This window comes from Peromyscus californicus, unplaced genomic scaffold (genome assembly GCF_007827085.1).
Source record: "Peromyscus californicus insignis strain IS unplaced genomic scaffold, ASM782708v3 Scaffold_7__1_contigs__length_154581171, whole genome shotgun sequence".
Classification (NCBI taxonomy): domain Eukaryota; kingdom Metazoa; phylum Chordata; class Mammalia; order Rodentia; family Cricetidae; genus Peromyscus; species Peromyscus californicus.
In genome coordinates, this window is record NW_026294595.1 from 34,595,861 (window position 1) to 34,617,664 (window position 21,804).

At 42.8% G+C, this 21,804-nt stretch overlaps 1 protein-coding gene across 2 annotated transcripts in view; it reads left to right on the forward strand.

Moving 5' to 3' along the window:
- Nucleotides 1-21,804, forward strand: part of Gpd2 (glycerol-3-phosphate dehydrogenase 2) — a 143,882-nt gene that overhangs the window by 19,027 nt on the left and 103,051 nt on the right. For both annotated transcript variants that reach the window (XM_052724089.1, XM_052724088.1), the window contains exon 2: nt 19,415-19,524. In XM_052724089.1, coding sequence (XP_052580049.1) covers nt 19,423-19,524 — 102 coding nt within the window. In that variant the 5' untranslated portion in view covers nt 19,415-19,422. The remainder of the gene's footprint in view (nt 1-19,414; nt 19,525-21,804) is intronic.

Sequence of the window (21,804 nt, forward strand, 5' to 3'; positions counted from 1 at the left end):
TCTGAATACATCCTGTTGATATATATATGTGTCCACGCTCACCACGTACACATGTCGCATACACTACACACACACACACACACACACACACACACACACACACACACACACACACACACACACAGGTTAAAAAATTGCAGAGGTAGTTTTGGTGCAATTTAACTAGTTTAAAGAGCTACTGTCTCCAATGCTTAAGGCAAATTCATCTTAGCTGGGGTGGGTGCTCTAGGGTCCTGAGAAAAAGGTAGATACTTCTGTAATGTTTTCTAGTTCCTGTCCCAAGATTCCTAATAAATTACAAAGGCAAAGCATCTTTTTCCTTTCTCTGTGTGGTTCTTGGCTCAGTTTTATTAAAGACAAGAGCGATTGTATAACAGGAAAATCACCCAAGTAACGGTCAGATGACTTGAGATTCGGTCAGTTGTCAGCTGTCCATCTTCAGGTTTCTCTTAGAGCTCTTGGCTGCCATGTACACCAGCTTTCTTATTACAAGAATAACACACAATCATGATGCAGATATTAAAAATGATGTACACAAGGAAGAAAATAAAAATGACCCAACCTTACTAGTCAAAGATGAGAGTTTAAAATTTGGGGGTATTTCCTCCTTTAGGCTTCATGTAAGCATATATGCAGATGCTTAAACAAATTTATATGCACACACACTTTTAAATTTTTTTTGTTTGAGTCAAGGCCTTGATAAGTAGCTGTGACTGCCCTAGTATTTGCTATATAGACTAGACTCGCCTAGAATGTGCAGCGATCCTCATGCCCCTGCCTTCTGAGTGCTGGGATTATAGGCATGTTATAACTATGTTGAGTCTGGTCACTGTTTTATGTACTTTTGGTCTTTTCATAAGTAGTTTTCTCATCACTGCATCTTTATCCTTAAGGCTGATGATCTAGTTAGAATCTAAACACTGACTGGCTAGATTACCTGGCTCAGAAGGGAATCCACTTGTCTTCATTATCCACCAGCACTAGGGTGACAGACGCATCTCACTATGCCCAGCTTTTACATGCTAGGGATCCAAACTCAGTTTTGTTTGTTTGTTTGTTTGTTTGAGACAGGGTTTCTCTATGTTGTAGCCCTGGCTGTCCTGGAACTCGCTTTGTAGACCAGGCTGGCCTCTGCCTCCCAACCGCCAGGACAGAAGGTACGTGCCACCGCAGCTGGCCAAACTCTGCTTCTCATGCTTGTGATGTAGGTACATCTCTCCACTCCCAATCTTCATCTTTTATTCGAAGAAACTGAAGCCCAGAGAAGTCAGGTGTCTTAGTTCAGGCTGAGGTTTAGGGTGGGGTGAACACCTCAGGTCATGGTTTCTGTGGAAGCATTCAGCTGCCTCATAACAAAGCATATTGTTGGCAGCTGCCGAGCTAATGGCCCAGGGAGTAGGCAGGAGTGTACTGGGTGAGGTCAGGCCTAAAGGTCACCGCATTGATATTGGAACCTGGAGTTTTGACAAGAGTCCTATTAGAAATGCCATTTTACAAGTCACTTGCCTCCTGCCTGCCTCTTGGTAAGAGCGTGGGCTCAAGCTACGGGCTAAATCTTTTGGATTAGTTTTGCGTTTCCTTCAGCATTATCTTAGAGTTTCTGGCTGAGGAGAGGCTGTTGAGTCTAAATTGCTAATGTGCGCTGCTGATCTCCATCCGCTGTGTGATTTGACTGACAACAGTGTGAGCCTAGCCCACTGGGGTCTGGCGAATTGCATCTGCTCAGTCAGGGTGTTTTCTGAGCTGGAATTGAAATGCAGGGCCCTTTAGTTTCCAGTGTGACGACAACGCTCAGGCAATTGACTTTTGCTCTTCAGTCTCCAACAGGGGGGAAATTATGAAATAAAATGGGGAGAGGCTAGGCATCTTCGTCAAGATTCAAACCCATAAAAATAAGTAACTGTAATTAATCATATGCAATCTCTCTTCCCTATTAAATCTGTACTTAACTGGGTCACTCTGCTTCACATAGCAGGTTGAGCTTCCTAGTCTGCAGATGGTGTCCTGGGTCCCTTCCTCTTGTGATCTGAAATTCTTCAATACATGTCCAAACTCAGTTCAAGTTATGAGTAGTATGTGTGTATTTGGGAAGGTGATCTGCAAACAACCCCAGGCCTACCGGGACTAGATATGAAGATGACTTCCTCTGTGGGTGTTGGAGAGGCTCTCTCAGCCAATCTGTTCTTTGTATCAGCTTGTCGCACTGAATGAGAGGGACAGTCTTTCAAGTATGTGAGTTCAATAGGTATTTGTACTCAAGAGGATCCCGGAAGTGTGGGGTTTCCTAGCGCAGATACTATTTTTGGTTGTGGTTTGTGTGTTTTACTTTTTTTCTTGGGGAGGTTTGTCGTTCTTGGTCTCTTTTCTGCTCCCTTTTCATACGTTTTCTATATTGATAAACATGTCTGTGTCCTGTTGGAAACAAGAATAATAACAATTGCTCTTAAATACGCTCTCTCAGCCCACCCTTTCTGCCCTCCCGGCCACTGGATGTCAAATATGGGACCTTTTCTGCTAGGCAAATGCTCTGCCACCGAGCTGTATACCCCAGCCAATTCTTTCTTGAAACACAGATTTCATCAGATCACTGTACGCTTAAAGCCCTCCATTGACTTCCTGTCTCTGTATTGTCAGAATGAAAACCTTGCTAGGAGGAGGTCATGTGTGACTTGGCACCTGTCTGTCTTTCTGACCTTGGCTGGAACCCATGCAGGCGCCACTTGATGCAGTCACAGTGGCCTTTTGGCATATCAAAGAGGTGGAGCCCGTACAGGCAGAGTATCTTTGCTTGCCTCTTGGCCTCTTGCAAAAGCCCTTCCCTCAGGATGTGTGTGCTGAGCTGTACTCAACCTTCTTGTCCAGATCATGCTCCCGAGCATGTCATCCAAAGTTGATTCCTTCACCCTGCTAGTTACTCTCTAAACTGTTACTCATTTTCTTTTTCAGAGCACCTGTCATTTAAAAAATATTCCATTTTAAAAGGTGCTTATGCTTATAAAACACCCCCAATCCCTGAAAACAAAGGGGTTCTCTGCCCCCAGAGCTGTTCTGGGGCTCTAGCAGGCATCCCGATTCCTGGTGGCCCTCTGCCTGCTTTCTTCACTTGGGAAGATGGCTCAGGGATACTTTTCTGAATATTTGGTGGAATTCTTGCTTTGTTTATAGTCTGAGAACTTACAATTTTTGTTTACCTTGTGTGTATGTGTGTGTGTATGTTTGAGTTCTAAAATATAGCAATAACAAAAATGGCACATATTATGAAATTGGATTCACTTTATCCAGGAGGCACGTGAATATATTGAAACAGACGTCAAGCGAAAATATATATTGTACTGACAGTAATTCAGTTATAAATTATGTTGAACATGCACTCATTACATATGTATATTTGGCATGTTTTTTTGTAAGAAGTATTGGTTATATATAATCCTAGTTTTAATCTACATTTTAAAGATAGAGTATAGCTGCAGGTACATTTGGGCCGTTTGGCAAAAATGTTGGCTAGAATTAGGATGACTTCTTTACTTTGAGATACAAATGAATATATTGATTCTGATTAGCTGATCTGCATGTATGTGGTTAGAAGACAGAGCTGTGCATTTTCTATTCTAGCAGGTTAAAAAATAGACTTCTTTAAATCTGTATGAGGATAGAAAAATGTTCTGATTGTTTCTAGAGCAGAAGCAGAGGTTTGCTGTATTGTTTTCAGGATAGTGTGGGTCTATGTAGGTGAGGATAAAAGCTGAGTCGTGCACATGTGTGTGCTTTGAAATAATCTCTGGGGTGTGTGTGTGTGTGTGTGTGTGTGTGTGTGTGTGTGTGTGTGTGTGTGTTGTGTATGGTGTGTGGTGTGTTCTAGTTAGGGTTACTATTGCTGTGATGAAACACCATGACCAAAGCAACTTGGGGAGGAGAGGGTTTACTTGGCTGACACATCCATAGTCCAGCACTGAGGATGTCAGGGCGGGAACCTGGAGGCAGAAGCTGATGCAGAGGCCATGCAGAGGTGCTGCTCACTTACTGGCTTGCTCTTCCTGGCTTCCTCAGCTTGCCTTCTTATAGAACCCAGGGCCGTGAGCCCAGGGTGGCACCACCCGAAATGGGTTGAGCCGTCCCCCATCGATCACTCATTTAAAAAAATGCTCTACAGGCTTGCCTACAGTCCAGTTTTATGGAGGCGTTTTCTCACTTAAGGATCCCTCCACTCCAACGACCCTACCCTGTGTCAAGTTGACATAAAACGAGTCAGCATATGTGGTGTGCGCATGTATGTATATTTGCATGAGTAGGCACATGTGTGTGCCGAGAATGTGTGTACATATGAATATATGCATATGGTGGTCTGGAGTCTTCTTCAATTGACGAGTTTGGAAGAAAAAAAACTTTACAGTGCAGATAAAGGAAAAAATTGAGGTAGGATGCTTGGGCTGTCTAATGAAGACATTAATAGTTCTGTGTTTTCTACTGTTGCACCCCTGTATCATAGTTTGTGTGTAATGATCAAAGTCCTTACAGAGAGAGAGAGAGAGAGACAGAGAGACAGAGAGAGAGACAGAGAGTAGGGAAAAAAAGAATTTACTGGGGCTGGAGAGATGGCATTCACATGGCAGTTCATAACCACCTGTAACTCCAGTTACAAACAGTTGTTAGCTGCCTGATGTGGGTGCTGGAAATTGAACTCAGGTCCTCTGCAAGACAAGTATGTGCTCTTAAACACTGAACCATCTCTCCAACTTCTTAAATGTTTTTTAATTACATTAATGTGTGTGTGTGTGTACATGCACTTGCACAGTTGCTTGTGTGTCAATCAGAGGACAGCTTGCAGGAGTTGGTTCTCTCCTTACACCTGTGAGTCCTGGGGATTAAACTCAGGTCCTCAGTCTTGGTAGCAAGTGCCTTTCCCCACCAAACCATCATATTAGGCTCCACTTCCCCCTTTGAAATCAAAGACAGCTTTAGAATATTGAGCAGACGCCTTTGTCCTCTGTACTTATGGGATGTAAGTTTCTGCCACATCTGTTGTTAGCCGAGTCATGTTGGTACCAGTGCATATCTCAGATCCCGGTGACTAGACTTTCCTCTAAGTCTACACTTACACTTTCCATGTAGGGTGTGTGCCAGACCTCATTGTGAAGGGGCCCCAAAATAGCTTGACCACACAGCAGCCATGACAGGCTTAGGGGCCTAGACACAGCTTCTGTGACAGGCTTACTGGCAGGCAACACCCAGATCCAGGAAAAGCCTTAAGCTGATACCACTCAGAGATCTACCCAGGGATGAGGAAGCACCTGACATCCCAAACATTCCAACCATTAGATAGGTGGCCAGATGTCCTTGAGTCTAGCACACACCTATTTTTTGTTTTACAGATACCCCTAGACGATTGTCAGCCAATCAGGGTCACGGACCCTGGAAATCTCCTCACCCCAACCTCTGCTATGATAAAAACTCTGCCCCACCTGAGTTCAGGGCTCTCTGCTCTCACCGCTGTGTCGGACAGAGGGACCAAGCTCTGGAGCTTGAAATAAAGGCTCTTTGCTTTTACATATGGGATTTGGTCTCCGTGTTGGTCTTTTGGGGGTCCCTGTGATCTGGGTATAACACTCATAAAGGAGAGAAGGGGGAAAAAAATCTGAAAAGAGGATTTGGAATGATGCCACATGGGAGTGGGATGAAGAAGTTCTTATGACCAAGACTGTTTCAGCCAACATGGTTTTTTTGTTTGTTTGTTTTTGAGACAGTGTTTTGCTGTGTAGCTCAGGCTAACCTTAAATGTATGGGATTCCTCTTGTTTAGCATGCTTAGTACTAGGATTACAGGTATGAGGACCACACCTGGCTGTAGCCAAGATGGCTGAGATGGAAGTAACAACATTGCTCATAATTTTTGCTTAGGTGAGAGGAAACGGTATTTTCTTGGGCAAGGGTGAAAGGACTGGAGCATTTAGATAATGTTGTACTGTTACACATACTCTTGAATAGGATTATTGTGAGCAAGCATTTGATTCCAAGCTCTTGTTTACTGAGAGCTGTTTCCTTGAGGAGCAGACATTTTCCAGGAGTCTGATCACTTTAGCCAAAACAATACAGTACAAAATTATTACAACTAGTAAATTTAAGGTTTTCTTTTCTTTCTTTCTTTCTTTCTTTCTTTCTTTCTTTCTTTCTTTCTTTCTTTCTTTCTTTTGTTCGTTCTTTCTTTCTTTCTTTCTTTCTTTCTTTCTTTCTTTCTTCTCTTTCTTTCTTTCTTTCTTCCTTCCTTCCTTCCTTCCTTCCTTCCTTCCTTCCTTCCTTCCTTTCTTCCTTCTTTCTTTTTTTTTCCGAGACAGGGTTTCTCTGTGTAGCTTTGGAGTCTTTCCTGGAACTCACTCTGTAGCCCAGGCTGGCCCCAAACTCACAGAGATCCACCTGCCTCTGCCTCCCGAGTGCTGGGATAAAGTGCACCACCACCGCCCGGCAAATTTCAGGTTTTCTAAACACATCCATTGTGTGTGCAGCTTAAACATCCATATTTATACTTGTAGATTGGTGGAGGTGTAGAGGAGTGAATTTAAATGTAGATTTCAGGAGGCTATGGGGTGAAAAGGAACACAGGATATATGATGTGGGAAGCTCTGTTCTCTGGGACCGTCTCTATTGCAAGGCAGCAGAGTGCCTAGATCCCCACCCCAGCATACTTCCTGGCTGCAGAATTATTCTTTAATTCAGTTGTGATCCAGGGCTTATGCTGAAGTATTTGTAATAGTGGGATAGTAGACAGACCGGTATTTAAACAGTTTAGCTTTTTATAGTGTGAAAAGTAGACTGAAAATATCGGGCTGTAACTAATTATAATACAAACTCAGGCCTGGTCTTTTGGTTTGTTTATTTTAGTTTTGGAGACAGGTTCTCACATAGTCTAGGGTGACCCGAATGAAACACATAGCCACGGGTGGCCTTGAACTGATGCTCTTGCCTATGCCTTTACCAAGTGCTGGGATTACAGGTATGTACCACCACCCCTGGTTTGGTTCTTCTGAGACAGGGGTCTCACTATGTAACCCTGGCTTGCCTAGAACTCACTATGTAGATCAGGTGGGCCTTAAACCTGTGGCGATCCTTCTCTCTCTGCCTTTTGACAGTTGGACCTGTACCATCACAGTGACCTAGTTATACAGTGTGTTTTTAAAGGCTTATTATCATTATTATTAAAGTTAGGGTCTCCTATAGCTCACGTTGGCCTTAAACTTTCTCTGGTTGTGGATAACTTGGAACAGACGTTCCTGCCTCCTCTTCCAGGGTTCTAGGCTGAACAGGCATCACCTCCGTGCTTGCCCTTTTCATCACTGATGTTCAGTGAGCTCCAGATTTTATAAACTAACTCCAAACATTTCCTAAGGTATAGCTGCAATTTAAAAATATGTGTCAGACAATCATAATCGGAATACATTTGAAAGAACTGATGTGGTTTCTGACCATTCAGTGGTAAAAATAGTAAAATGGAAAAAAAAAATCAATTGACAAAGATATTGGCCAGCCTGGGCTACAGAGTGAGACCATGTCTCATAAAAAGCAAAGCATCACAAAAATCAAAACAAAAGAACCTCAAGATCATCACTTAAAAAAATCTTCATTTGACTTGGTTTGTACTTTTTTTTTTTAACGTCATCTAAGACTTTTAGAATCACATTTACTTAATACAGTGAAATCGACTGTTTTCTCGGGAAACTGTGCTGTTCAGGAGCTGTGACTGTCAGTTGTTACAGTGCTAATGAATTTGGATTAGAGGCTTGATAATATTACAGAGTGAAGACAAACATTTGTACTCTGTTGTTAGCACGCAGTTACTTTATTCTGTAACAAAACAAATGGCCTTTTCTTAATTATTAAAGTAGATCCTGTCCCTGCACATAAAGTCTAAAAAGTGGCTTGTGCTGTCAAAGTGGTGCCCACTGTTCCCCTAACATGTAAATATGCCCAAAGAGACAGAGGAATCAGGTGTCTGCCCAATGAGCATATTTATGTGGTTCCTAATGCCTTTATCTTCAAGGCAGAATTGAAATTTCTTTTTTAGTGGTTGAATACTCTTTATTTTTTTAAAGCACTCTTCTTAATGCTAAGTGAGGAGTTTCTTGTCAGGTGATGTGAAAATGAAAGTGTGTTTACTTTCATATCAGGTTCCTATCCACAGAGTTCCTTACCTTGACTGGCATTTGGGATGGGCATTTCTAAATCCTGTATTCTAGAGTTTTATATGTGAGGGTCGTTTTGCATCAGTCTTCTCAGGATTGCCCTAAGTTACACTTCTAGGACTGTAGGCAGGAAGTATTAATTTTGTTTTTATTTCTATTTACTTTAAAAACTATTATTATTATTGAATATGAATGTTTTGCCTGCGTGTGTGTGTGTGTGTGTGTGTGTGTGTGTGTGTGTATGTGTGTGTGTGTGTGTGTGTGTGTGTGTACTGAGTACATGCATGGTGTGTCAGTCAGGTCCCCTGGAACTGCAGTTACAGCCAGTTGTGAGATGATCTGTTAGTGCTGAGAACTGAACCCAGGTCCCCTGAAAGAGCTGCCAGTGCTCTTAACTGCTGAGCCATCTCTCCAGCCCCCAGACTTTGCTTTTAAAATGAACTTAAAAGTACTCAACAAATTGACTTTCATGAACTACGGTTCTTTATGATTTTTAGAGCAATTCTATGGAGAGCAGGTTAAACCATTTTGGTATAAATTAAACTATGGTCATTTGTACTTAAAGTAGACCTGTTTTGTTGAGAATTATCATGTGCTCTTTAAACTTTCTGAAAGTGGAGTCTAGGAACAGGAAGGATTTCCTTGTCTCAGACCCAGATACATTTCTTTCAACCGTCCTTCAGAACTCCTTGCCCTGGGTCAGGCTGACCGCCTCCCTCGGTGACAGGGACAAAGGAGAACAGCCTGGAGCTAAGGGTATTAAAACAATGCGCTCTTGAGAACGCAGAGAAGGTGAACCGTCTCCAACAGAGGCTACTATTGTTTGTCCCGTGGAATAGAAATGCCCACAGTGGGAATGAGAAGCCAGAAGCTCTGTCTTCAGAAGAGAACTTGCCTCTCTGCCCAGAGGTCTCCCAGTGTGCCCTTCAGGTGGCTTTCCCCAGTCATCGCTGCGGATGCTGTAGTGGCCTGACTTGATGGTGTTTGGCTGACTCCACGCTGCTTCTAGCTAGCTGCTGCTTGCTGTTTGTTTTCTCATGTTTACTTGCCACAGACCTAGCAGACTCGTTCATTTGAAGCAGAAATCACGGCTGCCATAGGTCACTCTCCATCCGCGAAGAGATTTCTCATGCTTCTGCAGTGGACTTCTTGAAAATAAGGAAAATGGCCGGGCGGTGGTGGCGCACGCCTTTAATCCCAGCACTCGGGAGGCAGAGCCAGGCGGATCTCTGTGAGTTCGAGGCCAGCCTGGACTACCAAGTGAGTTCCAGGAAAGGCGCAAAGCTACACAGAGAAACCCTGTCTCGAAAAACCAAAAAAAAAAAAAAAAAAAAAAAAAAAGAAAATAAGGAAAATGGGTCAAATTTCTGTCCTAGTTTCTGTGTGCATTCAGATAGGGCAGAAAATGCAAGGACACAATGTGGCGATTACTTTGAAAATAGCAGATATTTCATACGAAGTCAAATAAATAATAAATGACCATTGAGCATTTATCTACCTGTTCTCCTAAGACCGCTCCTTTTTTGATGTATTTTCATTTTAGAGAAGTTTGAAATAAATGCTTGGTTAATTCTTATCACACTGTGTGTTAACCTATAAAAGGAAAAATTGCATATTCAAGTTTTAGGTTTTTGTTTTATTTTTTAATAAATAGACTTTCAGTCGGCTCATTCAGCTGTTTTCCTTCTTTGTCTCTTTTTGAGACAGGGTTTCTCTGTGTGGTCCTAGCTATCCTGGAACTCGCTCTGCAGACCAGGCTGGCCTTGAGGTTGGAGATCTGCCGGTCTCTGCCTCCTGAGTGCTGGAATTAAAGGCCTGCGCCACCACTGCCCAGCCATCTCTCTCCTTTTATTTCTAGGACTTTTACTTATACCATTTGAACTCTGACGAGCTTTGGGCTCTTCACTTTGCCAGTCTTCCTCCGGTCAGGCTTTAGAAAAGCTCCTGCTTTTCTTTGAGACTGGAGCGGGGTCTTGGGCTAGCCTCATTCTCACTCATTTGTGGTGGCTGTGGTTTAGCTCCTAAAATGATATAACTGATCCAGTTTTGCCTGGAGATATTTTAGAAAGTTATTTCAAAGTACTCTCTGGTTGAAACTTTTTTTTTTTTAATTTCAAAAACTTTAGAAACCTTTTGAAATTTATTTCCAAATGTCATAAACTTTTAAAAAGCAACACATTTATCCTAAATATATGTGCATGAGCAAAAGTAACAAAGAAGGACAGGACTACAGAAATACATACATTGAAATCTCAGTTCAGGATTCTGCACATACGTAGGCTAGCATTAGGTAAGAACTGTAGTTACTCCAGCAGTCTTTGTAGAGGCTGAGCTCAAGCAAGGTCTAGCATGGCCAGCTCACTTCCAGCAGTGCTGACCAGAAGCCCAAGCAATCAATGTTAGGCTAGCTTTACAGTGACGTTAGAGGACCGACTTTCCATGTACAGCGATCATTTTAACATGTTTAAGGTGATCTGTTCTCATTTAATGGTAGCTAAGGTAAATCAAACATAGAAATCCCTTGTTTTTGTTCCTCTTTTTTTTTTTTTTTTTTTGTTTTTTTTTTTTGTTTTTCGAGACAGGGTTTCTCTGTGTAGCTTTGCGCCTTTCCTGGGACTCACTTGGTAGCCCAGGCTGGCCTCGAACTCACAGAGATCCGCCTGGCTCTGCCTCCCGAGTGCTGGGATTAAAGGCGTGCGCCACCACCGCCCGGCTGTTCCTCTTTTTTTTAATTAATCTCTGTCAATACTACTTTTCCTGCCTTTTTTTTTTTTTTTTGGTGGGTGGGTGGGTGTGAGCCTCCTTGGCATTGATTTTTGGAAGTAGATTGGATGTAGAAAGTCCTGCTTTTCCCTGAAGTAACCCTGCTGTCCGGGAGGGTGGAAGTATGGGACACAAGTCTCGTGGGAAAATGGTGCTTACCCTCCTCCTCTGCCATAGCCTAGAATCTGATCACCCGGAACATGAGGATACATTATGTTCTCACTTCTTGGATCTTTCATTTATCTTGTGTTACCAGTAGAATGCTTTGCACACTGACTTCTGAAAAGTCTCTATGTTTGTATATTTGTTCTCTGTTATTATGCTCAGTGTGTGTGTGTTCTTTACAATTGCAGCTTTTCATTGTTACCCACATACACACACACACACACACACACACACACACACACAATTAAGGATAGGCACATACTGTTTTTTCAGAACTTGATGCACTTTTTGTTTTCTGTTAGAGTCATGTCTTAGGAAGAACTCTTGCATCCATTTTCCAACCAGTCTTTGTGTTTTGGTTGCTGCTTGATTGTGTAAACACTCCATCGGTGTGTTCTGTGTCTGAACCGGAAGGTACTTCTTTGTGGGGAGTTGGGATAATAAAGAGTTCTCTTCATTACAACCTGCCCAAACCTGGCCATGCTGATGCTTCCCCATAATCTCATCACTTGGGAGACAGAGGCAGGAGATCAGAAGTTCAAGGCTAGCCTGTACTACAGGAGACTGTCTCAGAAAACACCAAACATCAAGAAACCCTAAATAAAACCTCTCTAGTTCAAAGTCCCCAGAAGTCCTGCCCCCCCCCCCCCCTTTTTTAGCATAGGAAACTGGGAGGGAAGATGCTTCTGAGCTTGCTTTTTCCTCTTCCATTTTGCTGTGGGTTACTGTCAGTCTCCACGAGTCTAGACATGGTGGGTAGGATTTCCTCTGAGGTAGTGCAGCACCTTAATTTTGTAAGATTCACATGCCTTTCTTCTAAAAGTCACTGGATTAATATGTGGTTGGACATGTGGGTTGGGCCCCTGAGTTGTGCCTCTCATGGGTGTAACAGTGTGACATGACTCAGTTGAATGAGGGGGTGGCTTTCCAGGCTCAGCTGCAAACTGAGAGTGAAGTGCAGGGGGCTTTGAGCTCCCTTGGGGCCTCCTTGTATGCCTAGTTTGTAAATGGCAAATAAGTTAGCATGTGCTATCCCTGAGTTATATCCTGGGGATCTTTCTTTATATCCGAAATGCCTGGTGCATCTATCTGGGTTTTTAGTGTAGGTAATCAGAAGAGCCTGGAACACTTTGCTGTCTTGCTGGAGAGACCTACTTACCCCCCCAAAACCGCAAGGCCGGTGGTTGAACTACTCTCCTTGCTAGACAAGAGCTCCATCCTCAGCCCTTTGCCTTTCAAGACAGGTCTTGCTCTTCCCCTCGAGCTGGCCTCCTTCCTGGTCCTGGGATGACAGGCATGCGCTGCCACACCCAGCTGAAAGTGCCCTCTGAACTGTACTTTTCCCTTGCACTGATCACACTTGTGAGGGATGCTTATTCCTGTGCTGGCATACAATCGTTTTCAGAAGTTCCCATTTTTCTGCAGTTAGTGGAGAACAGGGAGATTAAAAGTTCCTTGCTGGTCACTGGGATTGCTTTATGAGAGGCCAGAAAGAGGAGAGTTGGTCTACAGGTCCAGGGTTTCTCTCACACACAGTGAGAGATAAGTATATTTGTATGAAATCTTCCTTATGTTACCTTTATGTCTTGATGAGTGCTGAGAGAGAAGATTGGATGAAGATCTGGAGGGGAGAGTAACGTGAGCACTGTAGGTAGAGAATTCAGGGACCATGAAGTGTACACTCTTTCTAGCGTAAATATACTTCTGATTGTTCTTCTATAGTTTTCTTTCTTAAATTTTTTGTTTTATTTATTATTAGTGTGCGTGTGTGTGTCTCTGTCTGTCTGTCTGTCTGTCTACAATGTGTCAGTGTGCTTGTGCTTATGCATGCAGACAGCTGAGCACAGACCACGGCAGATGTGTGGAGCTCAGAGGACAGTGTGTGGGAGTCAGTTCTCTCCATCTTGGGATCTGGGGGATTGAACTCGGTGGTCAGGCTTGTGTAGCAAGCTCTTTTACTACTGAGTGTTCTTGCTGGTCCTTTTGTATTTTCCAGTTGGTGGTTATTGCTTGCTTTTAAACGTAGATGTTTGATTAAGTTGTTCAAATGTATGGTTTAGCTGGGATGGTGGCCTTGCCTTTGAGTAGGAGGTGACAGCCAGGGACCACTCAGTGATTGAGATGTGTTTTTCACGTTGGTCAGAATTGCTACTGTAGTTAGAGTCCTCAAGGGATGGATAAGCGTTTGGTAGAAGCGGGTAAGTAAGTTTAGGCAGTGCCCGCAGGCTTTGAGACGTGGCAGCTGTAGTTTATGTCTCAACTGTGCCAGCCCTCAAGCAACAACTGTGATCGCCGCTTCTAGGCTGATGTTTCCCAAGCCAATACCTGTAGCTGATTACTTTGATGACCCTCTTTATAAGTTTTGGATGTATGTGGCTAGCTCTCTTGTTTTCTTCAAATAAATGTTGTGTTAAGACTTCAAATTTCCTCAGTACCAAACAGATCACCTTGACCTCTTCAGCCTGTTTGTCTGTCTGTTTTGTCAGAATATTTGTACCACTGGGGCCAACTCCCGACTTCCAGGATCACTCACCTTAACCATGCTTTTCTCTGCTGCTTCCTCCAGGAGTCATCGTTTGTCAGGCCCTCTTGAGAAATTAGGGATTTCTCTGCGGTCACATTTCTCAGAAGGCTGCCTTAACCCAGGCTCCTTCAGCTCTCACAGGCACTATTTCCTCGTCAGCTAGTTATCTATCCTCTGTCTCGGAACCTTCCGCACGGAGTTTGACTGTAAAGGGAGACCTCAATCTTGAGGCTGATGCATGTGTGAATGAGGATCATTTTGTCTAGGCTTGGCCCAGCTGGTCTTCTTGGAAGAATTAGAGTTGGGATGTGCCAGCACGGGAGCCAGTCCTGAGTCATGTGCTTGTGAGGTGATGAACGGTCCAGGAAGCATGGACATCGAGCTGTGTGATAAGCCAGTTACTTTTGCGTTTGTATCATCTTTATGGTTTTCTCTTGCCTTTAATGCCAGAAGGTGAAGATTCATCAGTATATTTTTGCTTCTGTCGTCAGTGGCAGGAGGAGACCAACTCTGTCTGAACTGATGTGAGTTGCTGGCAGAGTTCTCCTCCTGGGCTCTTCTGCTCAGGTAAAGCAGAATCCCAGAGTAGGCCTTTGAGATGGGACCTTTGAGTGGGAAAGGATATCAGAACATTTCAGAGTGAAACAAAATTACCTTAGACAAAGGATATACTGTCAAACAAAGTTTATAGACTACTAAGCAACGTTTAGAAACTAAGTAAAATATAAAATTTGGAACAAGTAAAATTAAAAATATAAAATGTGAGCTGGTTTACCTTTAAAGAATTTTCTTCAAAATTAAAAACAAATATTTTTATTTGAAGTGTATGAATGGTTTGCCTGCGTGTATATACGGGCATCATGCACACGCCTGGTACCTACAGAGGTCAGATGAGGGTGTCAGATCCCCTGAAACTGGAGTTAGACAACTGTGATCCTCCAGGTAGGTGCTGGGGAAACCAGGTCCTCTGCAAGAACAGCAAATACTCTTAACTGTTCAGTCATCTCAACAGTTGAAGAATTGTCATTTGTAAATGAAATGTTGAGGTGGGTTTATGAGACGCCTTGTATAGATTTATGATGAAAGAGGAGCAGTAGCGGGACGGTGGTGGCACATGCCTTTGATCCCAGCACTCGAGAGGCAGAGGCAGGTGGATCTCTGTGAGTTCGAGGCCAGCCTGATCTACAGAGTGAGTTCTAGAATAGGCTCCAAAGCTACACAGAGAAACCCTGTCTCGAAAAACTACCCCCCACCAAAAAAAAAAGAGGAGCAGTAATACTGTTGAATGCAAGGCCACAAACATCCTGACCCTGTGTGAGCACAGTTCATTGTTGTTAATATCTTAGTCTTGAGGACACACGCTATCTCTAATAATTTTGATTTTTAGGTTCTGTTGAAGTTTCTTAAAGGGCAGGTTCTGGGGTGGGAGGCTGCTTTCTTTTCCCATATCCCCTTCATTTCTCCTGATTTTCTATTCTGCTTCACATTATTTGCTAGCTTCCTGGTTGCAGCTTTTATTACTGAAGAATATTATTTTATGTGTATGGATGTTTTTCCTGCATGTATGTCTGTGTACCACTTGAGTGACTGGTGCCCAAAGACAACATTTGGATTCCCTCCCCTGGAACTGGAGTTCAAGAAGGTTGTGAGCCACCATGTGGGCACCAGGAATCAAACCGTGGAAGAGCAAACTGTGCTCTTGATTGCTGAGCCATTTTATTATTTTAAAATCTGATACTTGGAAATAATTTTTTCTTTGTAACCACTGGAAGACCTTTTCCCTTATAAGGTGCTGTAATGGATACATGTCCATGATGTAAGGTTTATATTTATTGCTTTTAAATATATTTCTTCAAACAAGACCCTCACTTTATTTGGCTCTAGATTACTGGTAGATACTTTGCCAGAGGCTCTATCTATACCTTTTAATGACATAGTATGTGTGTTTGTGTGTGTGTGTGTGTGTGTGTGTGTGTGTGTGTGTGTGTGTTGGGGGGTAGGTTAGAGGATAACCTCAGGTTTCAGTCTTTATCTTCCACTTTGAGATGGGGCCTGTTGCTTTTCTTCTGCATACACTTGGCTAATTGGCCAGTGAGCTTCTCTCTCTTCAGTTACCATCTCTCTGCAGAAAAGCTGGGATTGTAAATACATACTACCAAATCCCGCCTTTTATGTGGGCTCTGAGATTTGAACTCAGGTCTTTATGGTCTGAGGCAGGCTCTCTGCCCACTGAGCTGTCTCCAGAACCGAAACCAGATGTTTTCAGGTGAAAAGAAGTAGAGCAAACACGCTATGAATGACAGCTGTTGTCACTGTGACCTTTTTTCCTTTTTCAGACAGGGTCTCACTATAGAGACCTGGCTGGTCTGGAACTAATAGAGATCCTCCTGTCTCTGCTTCCCAACTGCTGGGATTAAAGGCGAGAGCCACCACACCCAGCCCCATTTTTCAACATTCTTTTTTTTTTTTTTTTCCCCCATTTCAACATTCTTAACAAAACCAAATCTATCACTGGGATTTTAGGATAACGGGGAGAGACAGTCTATGTTTTAGACCTCAGACTGCCTATGAGTGTTTTACTCATTACAGGTAGCTGGGTGACCTTATAGAAGAATTCGATAATAGTAGAAATAATCTTTTTGTTTTTTTGAGATAGGGTCTCAGTAGAAATAATCTTTGAATTGTTTCATACAATTATGAAAAGATGACTACAATGAAAGTTATCGTTAACCCTAGTGCTATGTGAATACAGTTTTCATTAGTACTAGTGGGTTATTGAAAATAATCTTGCGAAGTTTAGCACAGGAAAATTAAATTGAAAGATTACAATTAGGTGGGTAGGAAACTCACCCTTTTGGAAGAATCAGACCTCAACTTCATTGGCTGACTGAACAAACACCTAATGCTGAGACATGCTCATTGACTTATATGTACCATCCCACATTTGTTCTTGATGATGTGTGGTTTCCTTTGTGAGGTCATGAATGACATTATCAGCAAGACCAATAGTGTTACTACCCTAAGTGAACCAGCCGTCAGACTCACATCCGCTGGATCATCAAGCTTCTGTCTATATGGGTAGGCATGTGTAGGTAAATAAAACTAGGACTCTGATTTCTGTCCTAAGTTGATCAAACTAACCCTCTGATGGTGGCAGACTGTCTCAGGGCCCACGCAATTTCTCTTGTTCAGGCAGGCATCCATGGGAACGTTGTCTCAGCACCTTAAACAGGGTAAGGGTGTGACAAATGGGTGTCTGCCTTTGACTTTTTTTTTCCTTTTTTTTTTTTTTTTTTTCAAGACAGGGTTTCTCTCTGTAGTTTTGGTGCCTGTCCTGGATCTTGTTCTGTAGACCAGGCTGGCCTCAAACTCACAGAGATTCTGCCTGCTCTGCCTCCTGAGTGCTGGAATTAGAGGCATGCACCACCACCACCCTGGCATGGTTTTGACTTGTAAAGAAGATAAGGTTTCGCCTAAGGGTAGCTGAATGTTTGACTTCCCTAATGAGCATACACAGGATCTTCCACAGTTTGAACAAAAGTGCATGGTTATGTAGGCAAAGTGTCAGTGGGGGCAGAGATGGAGACACAGCTCCACATTGCTTAAAGCAGCCTGCAGACTTCCCTCAGGCTTTTAGGGATCCCGACTCAAGTCAACACAAGATTTGTGGCTTTGGCCAGAAAAGAATTTTAGCCCTAGTCTATGTGAAGTAGAGTTGATTCAAACAAGAAAAGTGCTCAGGGCAAGAAGTGCACCCAAGAGCATGGGTGTGAGCTTCTCAAAGAAGAATTAGTTTATTAACAGACATTTTTATGGATTTTGAAGCACAGAGGTCAAGAGGGAGAGAGAAGCTCAGGGAACGGAAGAGAAACATCCAAGTGTGGCTATGGGACCCTCAAGGAAGAGCTGCCCTTAAGTTCTTGTCATTAACCGGACGCACTGTCTTGGTGACAAAGGCTGCCAAGGAACTGTTTCTCCCCTACTCCCCTTCCCCCCTCTCCCTCTCCTCTACCTCCCTGTAAGTGAGATAGTAGAGTGACTCCAGAGAGTCCTTGGACAGGATTACAATCTACAGGCGAAGCCAAAGGCACCCAGCAAGGAAGTTAGGGCATGTCCTTTTACTGGAAGTGGTTTTTGGTGAGATTGCTGGAAAATTGCAGAAGGATGCCTTTAAGCAAATGTTGATTGAGCTGGAATCTTGATTCTCTGCTGCTGAGGGGCTTCAGCTATTCCTGGGGGAGGGTCCCTTTCCCTTCCTGTGTCCCCTGGGTCTTTCCTTTGTCTCTCTAGCTTGCACCAACAAAGATAGTAAAGAAGAGACCTCCAATGTCAGGGTATTGATATTTAATGTATTAATACATTTACTGTTTATATTAATATTTCTCGAGTAAAGAATGTTAATAATAATAAAGTCATGTTGGAATTTTGGAGTTTACGAGGGAGAAGGGAATAAAAGATTTTAAGAAATGCCAACTTCTATTTTAGAGTATAATTTATAGTATTCCAAAATGAGTTCTGTAGAATCTAGTTACCGACTCTACTGAGATTCTTTAATTTAGGAGAGTAGAGCAGATATTTTACATCCAATATGGAACCCAACATATTTACATTGAATTTGTGTGTGTGTGTGTGTGTGTGTGTTCTAAGTTAAAACTACCTTTAAACTTAGCAAGCTCTTGAGTTGCTCCATATCAGTAGAGCGTAAGTGAGCTGTTCAGACAGGTCTGGTCACCACCCCTACTGGAAAATAGGGTAATGGCTTCCTTGTAAGAGGTGGGTGTGCCAGCTGCTTTTGTGAATGGAGGGAAAGGTTTAGGCGGGTCAAATTATTTGCTCTTGTTTTTAAAAAAAATTAAATAAATAAAAATACTCACACAGTGTTAGCCTTTTATGTTTAACAGAATAAAAGTAGACCAGAGGACTTTGGTGCAATTCTTACTTCTTACAATGTTTTTGGCTTCTTGAAGAAGTTTGAAAAATTTTAAATCCTCAAGAGCAGACCTTAAAAAAAAAAAATCCAATCAATCCAGTAGTAGAAAACAAAGGAAAAGAAAGGAAGCTTTCACACAATCCAGCCCTTTATTAGCAACTCACTGTGAAGGCAAAGCTTCTCCTTGACACTGTCCTCATGTCACCGGCTAGAGAAAAACCTCTCTTCATCCTCCACCCCCTTCCATGTCTTTTCCTTTTTTTTCTTAACAGCTCCCCCAACAAAAGGAGTTACAGCAGGTTAAGTTATCATTTCGTCAGAGGACCAGGGCCTGGTGCCTGCTGACTGCCTATCTGTAAAGTGTCTTCTGTCTTTAGTGATGGACATCTCAGTGCGTTGGCTTTTGACTTCCAGGAGAATTTCATTAAGAAGGGAAAACTCCAGAAAGTTGTCTCAGAGTTTGACTTGAACACTGGCCTAAGGACCTGAAGCAGGCCTGAGGTTTATTGTCCTGTCGAGTGACCCAGGACTTCCACCAATTTCCCTTGTGACAAATTCACAAGTACAGCTTGTAGTTTTGTCAAATCCACAGTGACATTTCTTTTCACAGCTCTCTTGACTTTATACTGTTTAAATACCCTGAGTTGTCTCTTAATTTGCATTTCTTCCTTTAATTCCTGTCAGCTCTGAATGTAACGTTTACATAATCAATTTCCTTGTCCTGGTTTTTTTGAGTTATTGCTTTTGAATTGTGGGATACCCATTGGCATGTTACTTTAAGATAGTTTCATAATCTTACAATGTCATAGTATTAAGATTGTTATGCAATGACATTAACTTATTTTCTTTCTTTTCTTTGTAGGCTGAGCAATGGCATTTCAAAAGGCAGTGAAAGGGACTGTTCTTGTGGGCGGAGGCGCTCTGGCCACTGTTTTGGGACTCTCTCAGTTTGCTCATTACAGAAGGAAGCAAGTGAGTAAACGCATGGGCTGATGCGGAAGCATTGACGGCTGTGTATGCTCGTGGCTGTGTGTAGGAATGACTTAAAATTCCTCCATTTACAGAGATCCTCAGAGTACTGCCTTATGATGCCCACGAACTTTAAGTACCTCATGTTTTAAAATGGTAATGTCCTCTCAAAAGCCTCTGTTTTGGCTCTTTGATTTAAAAAAAAAAAGGCTTCATTTATTTGTGCCAGGGTTTGTTCATTTAGACCTTACTTTGTCCAGCTCATTGAGATGCCTGGGTGCTTTCTCGGCTCCTGCCAAGTTTGTCCTATTAGAAGGCAGGAGGCTGGGAAAGGAAGTGGAAAAGCCAAGGCCCAACTCTGTTGTCTGGTTATATATATTTTTTTCTTGAGACAGGGTTTCACTGTGTAGCTCTGGCTGTCCTGGAATTGTGTTGACCTGGCTGGCCTCGAACTCACAGAGATTCCCCCAGCCTTGGCCTCCAGAGTGCTGGGATTCATGGCATGCCCCACAATGCCTTTATATTTCTTAAATGCTAGTTCCTTATGTATGTAACAAGTACGTTATCTCATGTAAGGAGGGTGATTCATTGTATCCCAGCGCAGCAGTGGCATGAATGTGAACATGGGAAGACAGAGTTCACTTTCCTTTTATTTTTCTCTCTGTACCACAACCATGCCTTCGTACAGTTAAGGTGGAGAGCAGGAAATAATCTCATTGCAGGATTTTGTTCTCTTCCTCCTTGAGATGCTGTGGTTAGTTTTGGCCTTTTGTTTTTCTTCTCCCAGTCATCCGGGCAGACAGCCCTGCTTCAGGAGGAGGGTGGGAAAGCTTGGGTGGCAAGGTCTGTTTGCTGTTGCTCTTCATTTCTGTGGCTCCCTTTAAGACATCAACTTCCCTACTAGTTCCTGTTAGTTCTTTGTGTTAGGAGATGGTAGACCCAGCCATATTGCTTGGAAGTTTCTATCCTGAATGGAAAATACCACCTTAAAAACACATATTAAGAATTAATGTATTGCTTCACAATTGCCTTATCCTTACAGTGAATAAGCTCCTCAGATTTTTTTTTTTGTTTTGTTTTGTTTTGTTTTGTTTGAAAGACAGGCAGGGTCTTACTCTGTAAGCCTGGCTGGTCTGGAACTCAGATGGCTCATGTTTGACTTCATATTCCTGAGCACAGAAATCCTAGCACTCAGGAGGCAGAGGCAGATGAGTCTCTGAAAGTTCAAGGCCAGTCTGATCTACAAAGTGAGTTCCAGGACAGCAAGGGCTACATAGTGAGATTATGTCTTGAAAGAAACAGAGAGAGAGAGAGAGAGAGAGAGAGAGAGAGAGAGAGAGAGAGAGAGAGAAAATATAAGGAGGCAATAATTACAGGCCTGAGCCACTGTGCCTGCCCAGGCCCCAAAGCTCATTTTCTATGTGTTTCTTCCTAAAGAGGAGAGGTATTGGAGAGACTCTGTCTCCCTGTCTTTTCATTCTGAACCACGGGCACTGGACCCGGGCCTTCCCAGGGTGTGTGTGTTGCCCATATTCACTGTCCTGCACTGAGTCTCTTGTCTGTTGATTCTGTTTGATAGGCTTTCTTTTCAAAAGTTGCCTTGGTTTCTCCAGAGTAAATGTGAAAGATGCTGCTTCTGCGCAGGCTATTTCAGAAGTCTGGGACAGGGGCATTAGGGATTAGATTACATCCCTCATCTTCCCCCACGCCCGTGTTATCTGAACCGAAACTGAGAAATGCCAAGTGCCCAAAGGTCATGATATCTAATAGGTGCTGCTAAATTCGTATGTGGCTTATGTCTTTAACCATAGTAAGCTTGTTTTACTATGAAGTTTATGACTTAATGTTTTCCCTAAATATTAACTGGTACATCTTTTGTAAATTTGTTTTTTTAAGCAACTGATCTCACAGAGTAAATTTGTAGCAGTGCTCCTGAACAGCGAGTCAGGGCTGGATTTTAGGAATTAAATTCTAACAAGGGCCTGTTGACTTCTACACCTTTGCTACTTTATCTCCTTAAGTCAGCCACCCCGACTCTCCTAACAGCCCAGTGAAATGGATACCAGCCGTTTGAAGTCATTTATAATTTTAAGTTGACAGGTTCTGTTGAAAACAAAGCAAAACAAAACCAAACCCACCACAGGCATATTCCAGTCAGTGAGTTGCATAGGAAATCTGTTTTTTTCAGTGATTCCTGTTCCTTTAATATACTACCCTGAGCTTATATTGGAGAGGGTAGACAAGTGTGCTGTAGCCATCAGGGTCGGGGGAAAAATAGACTAA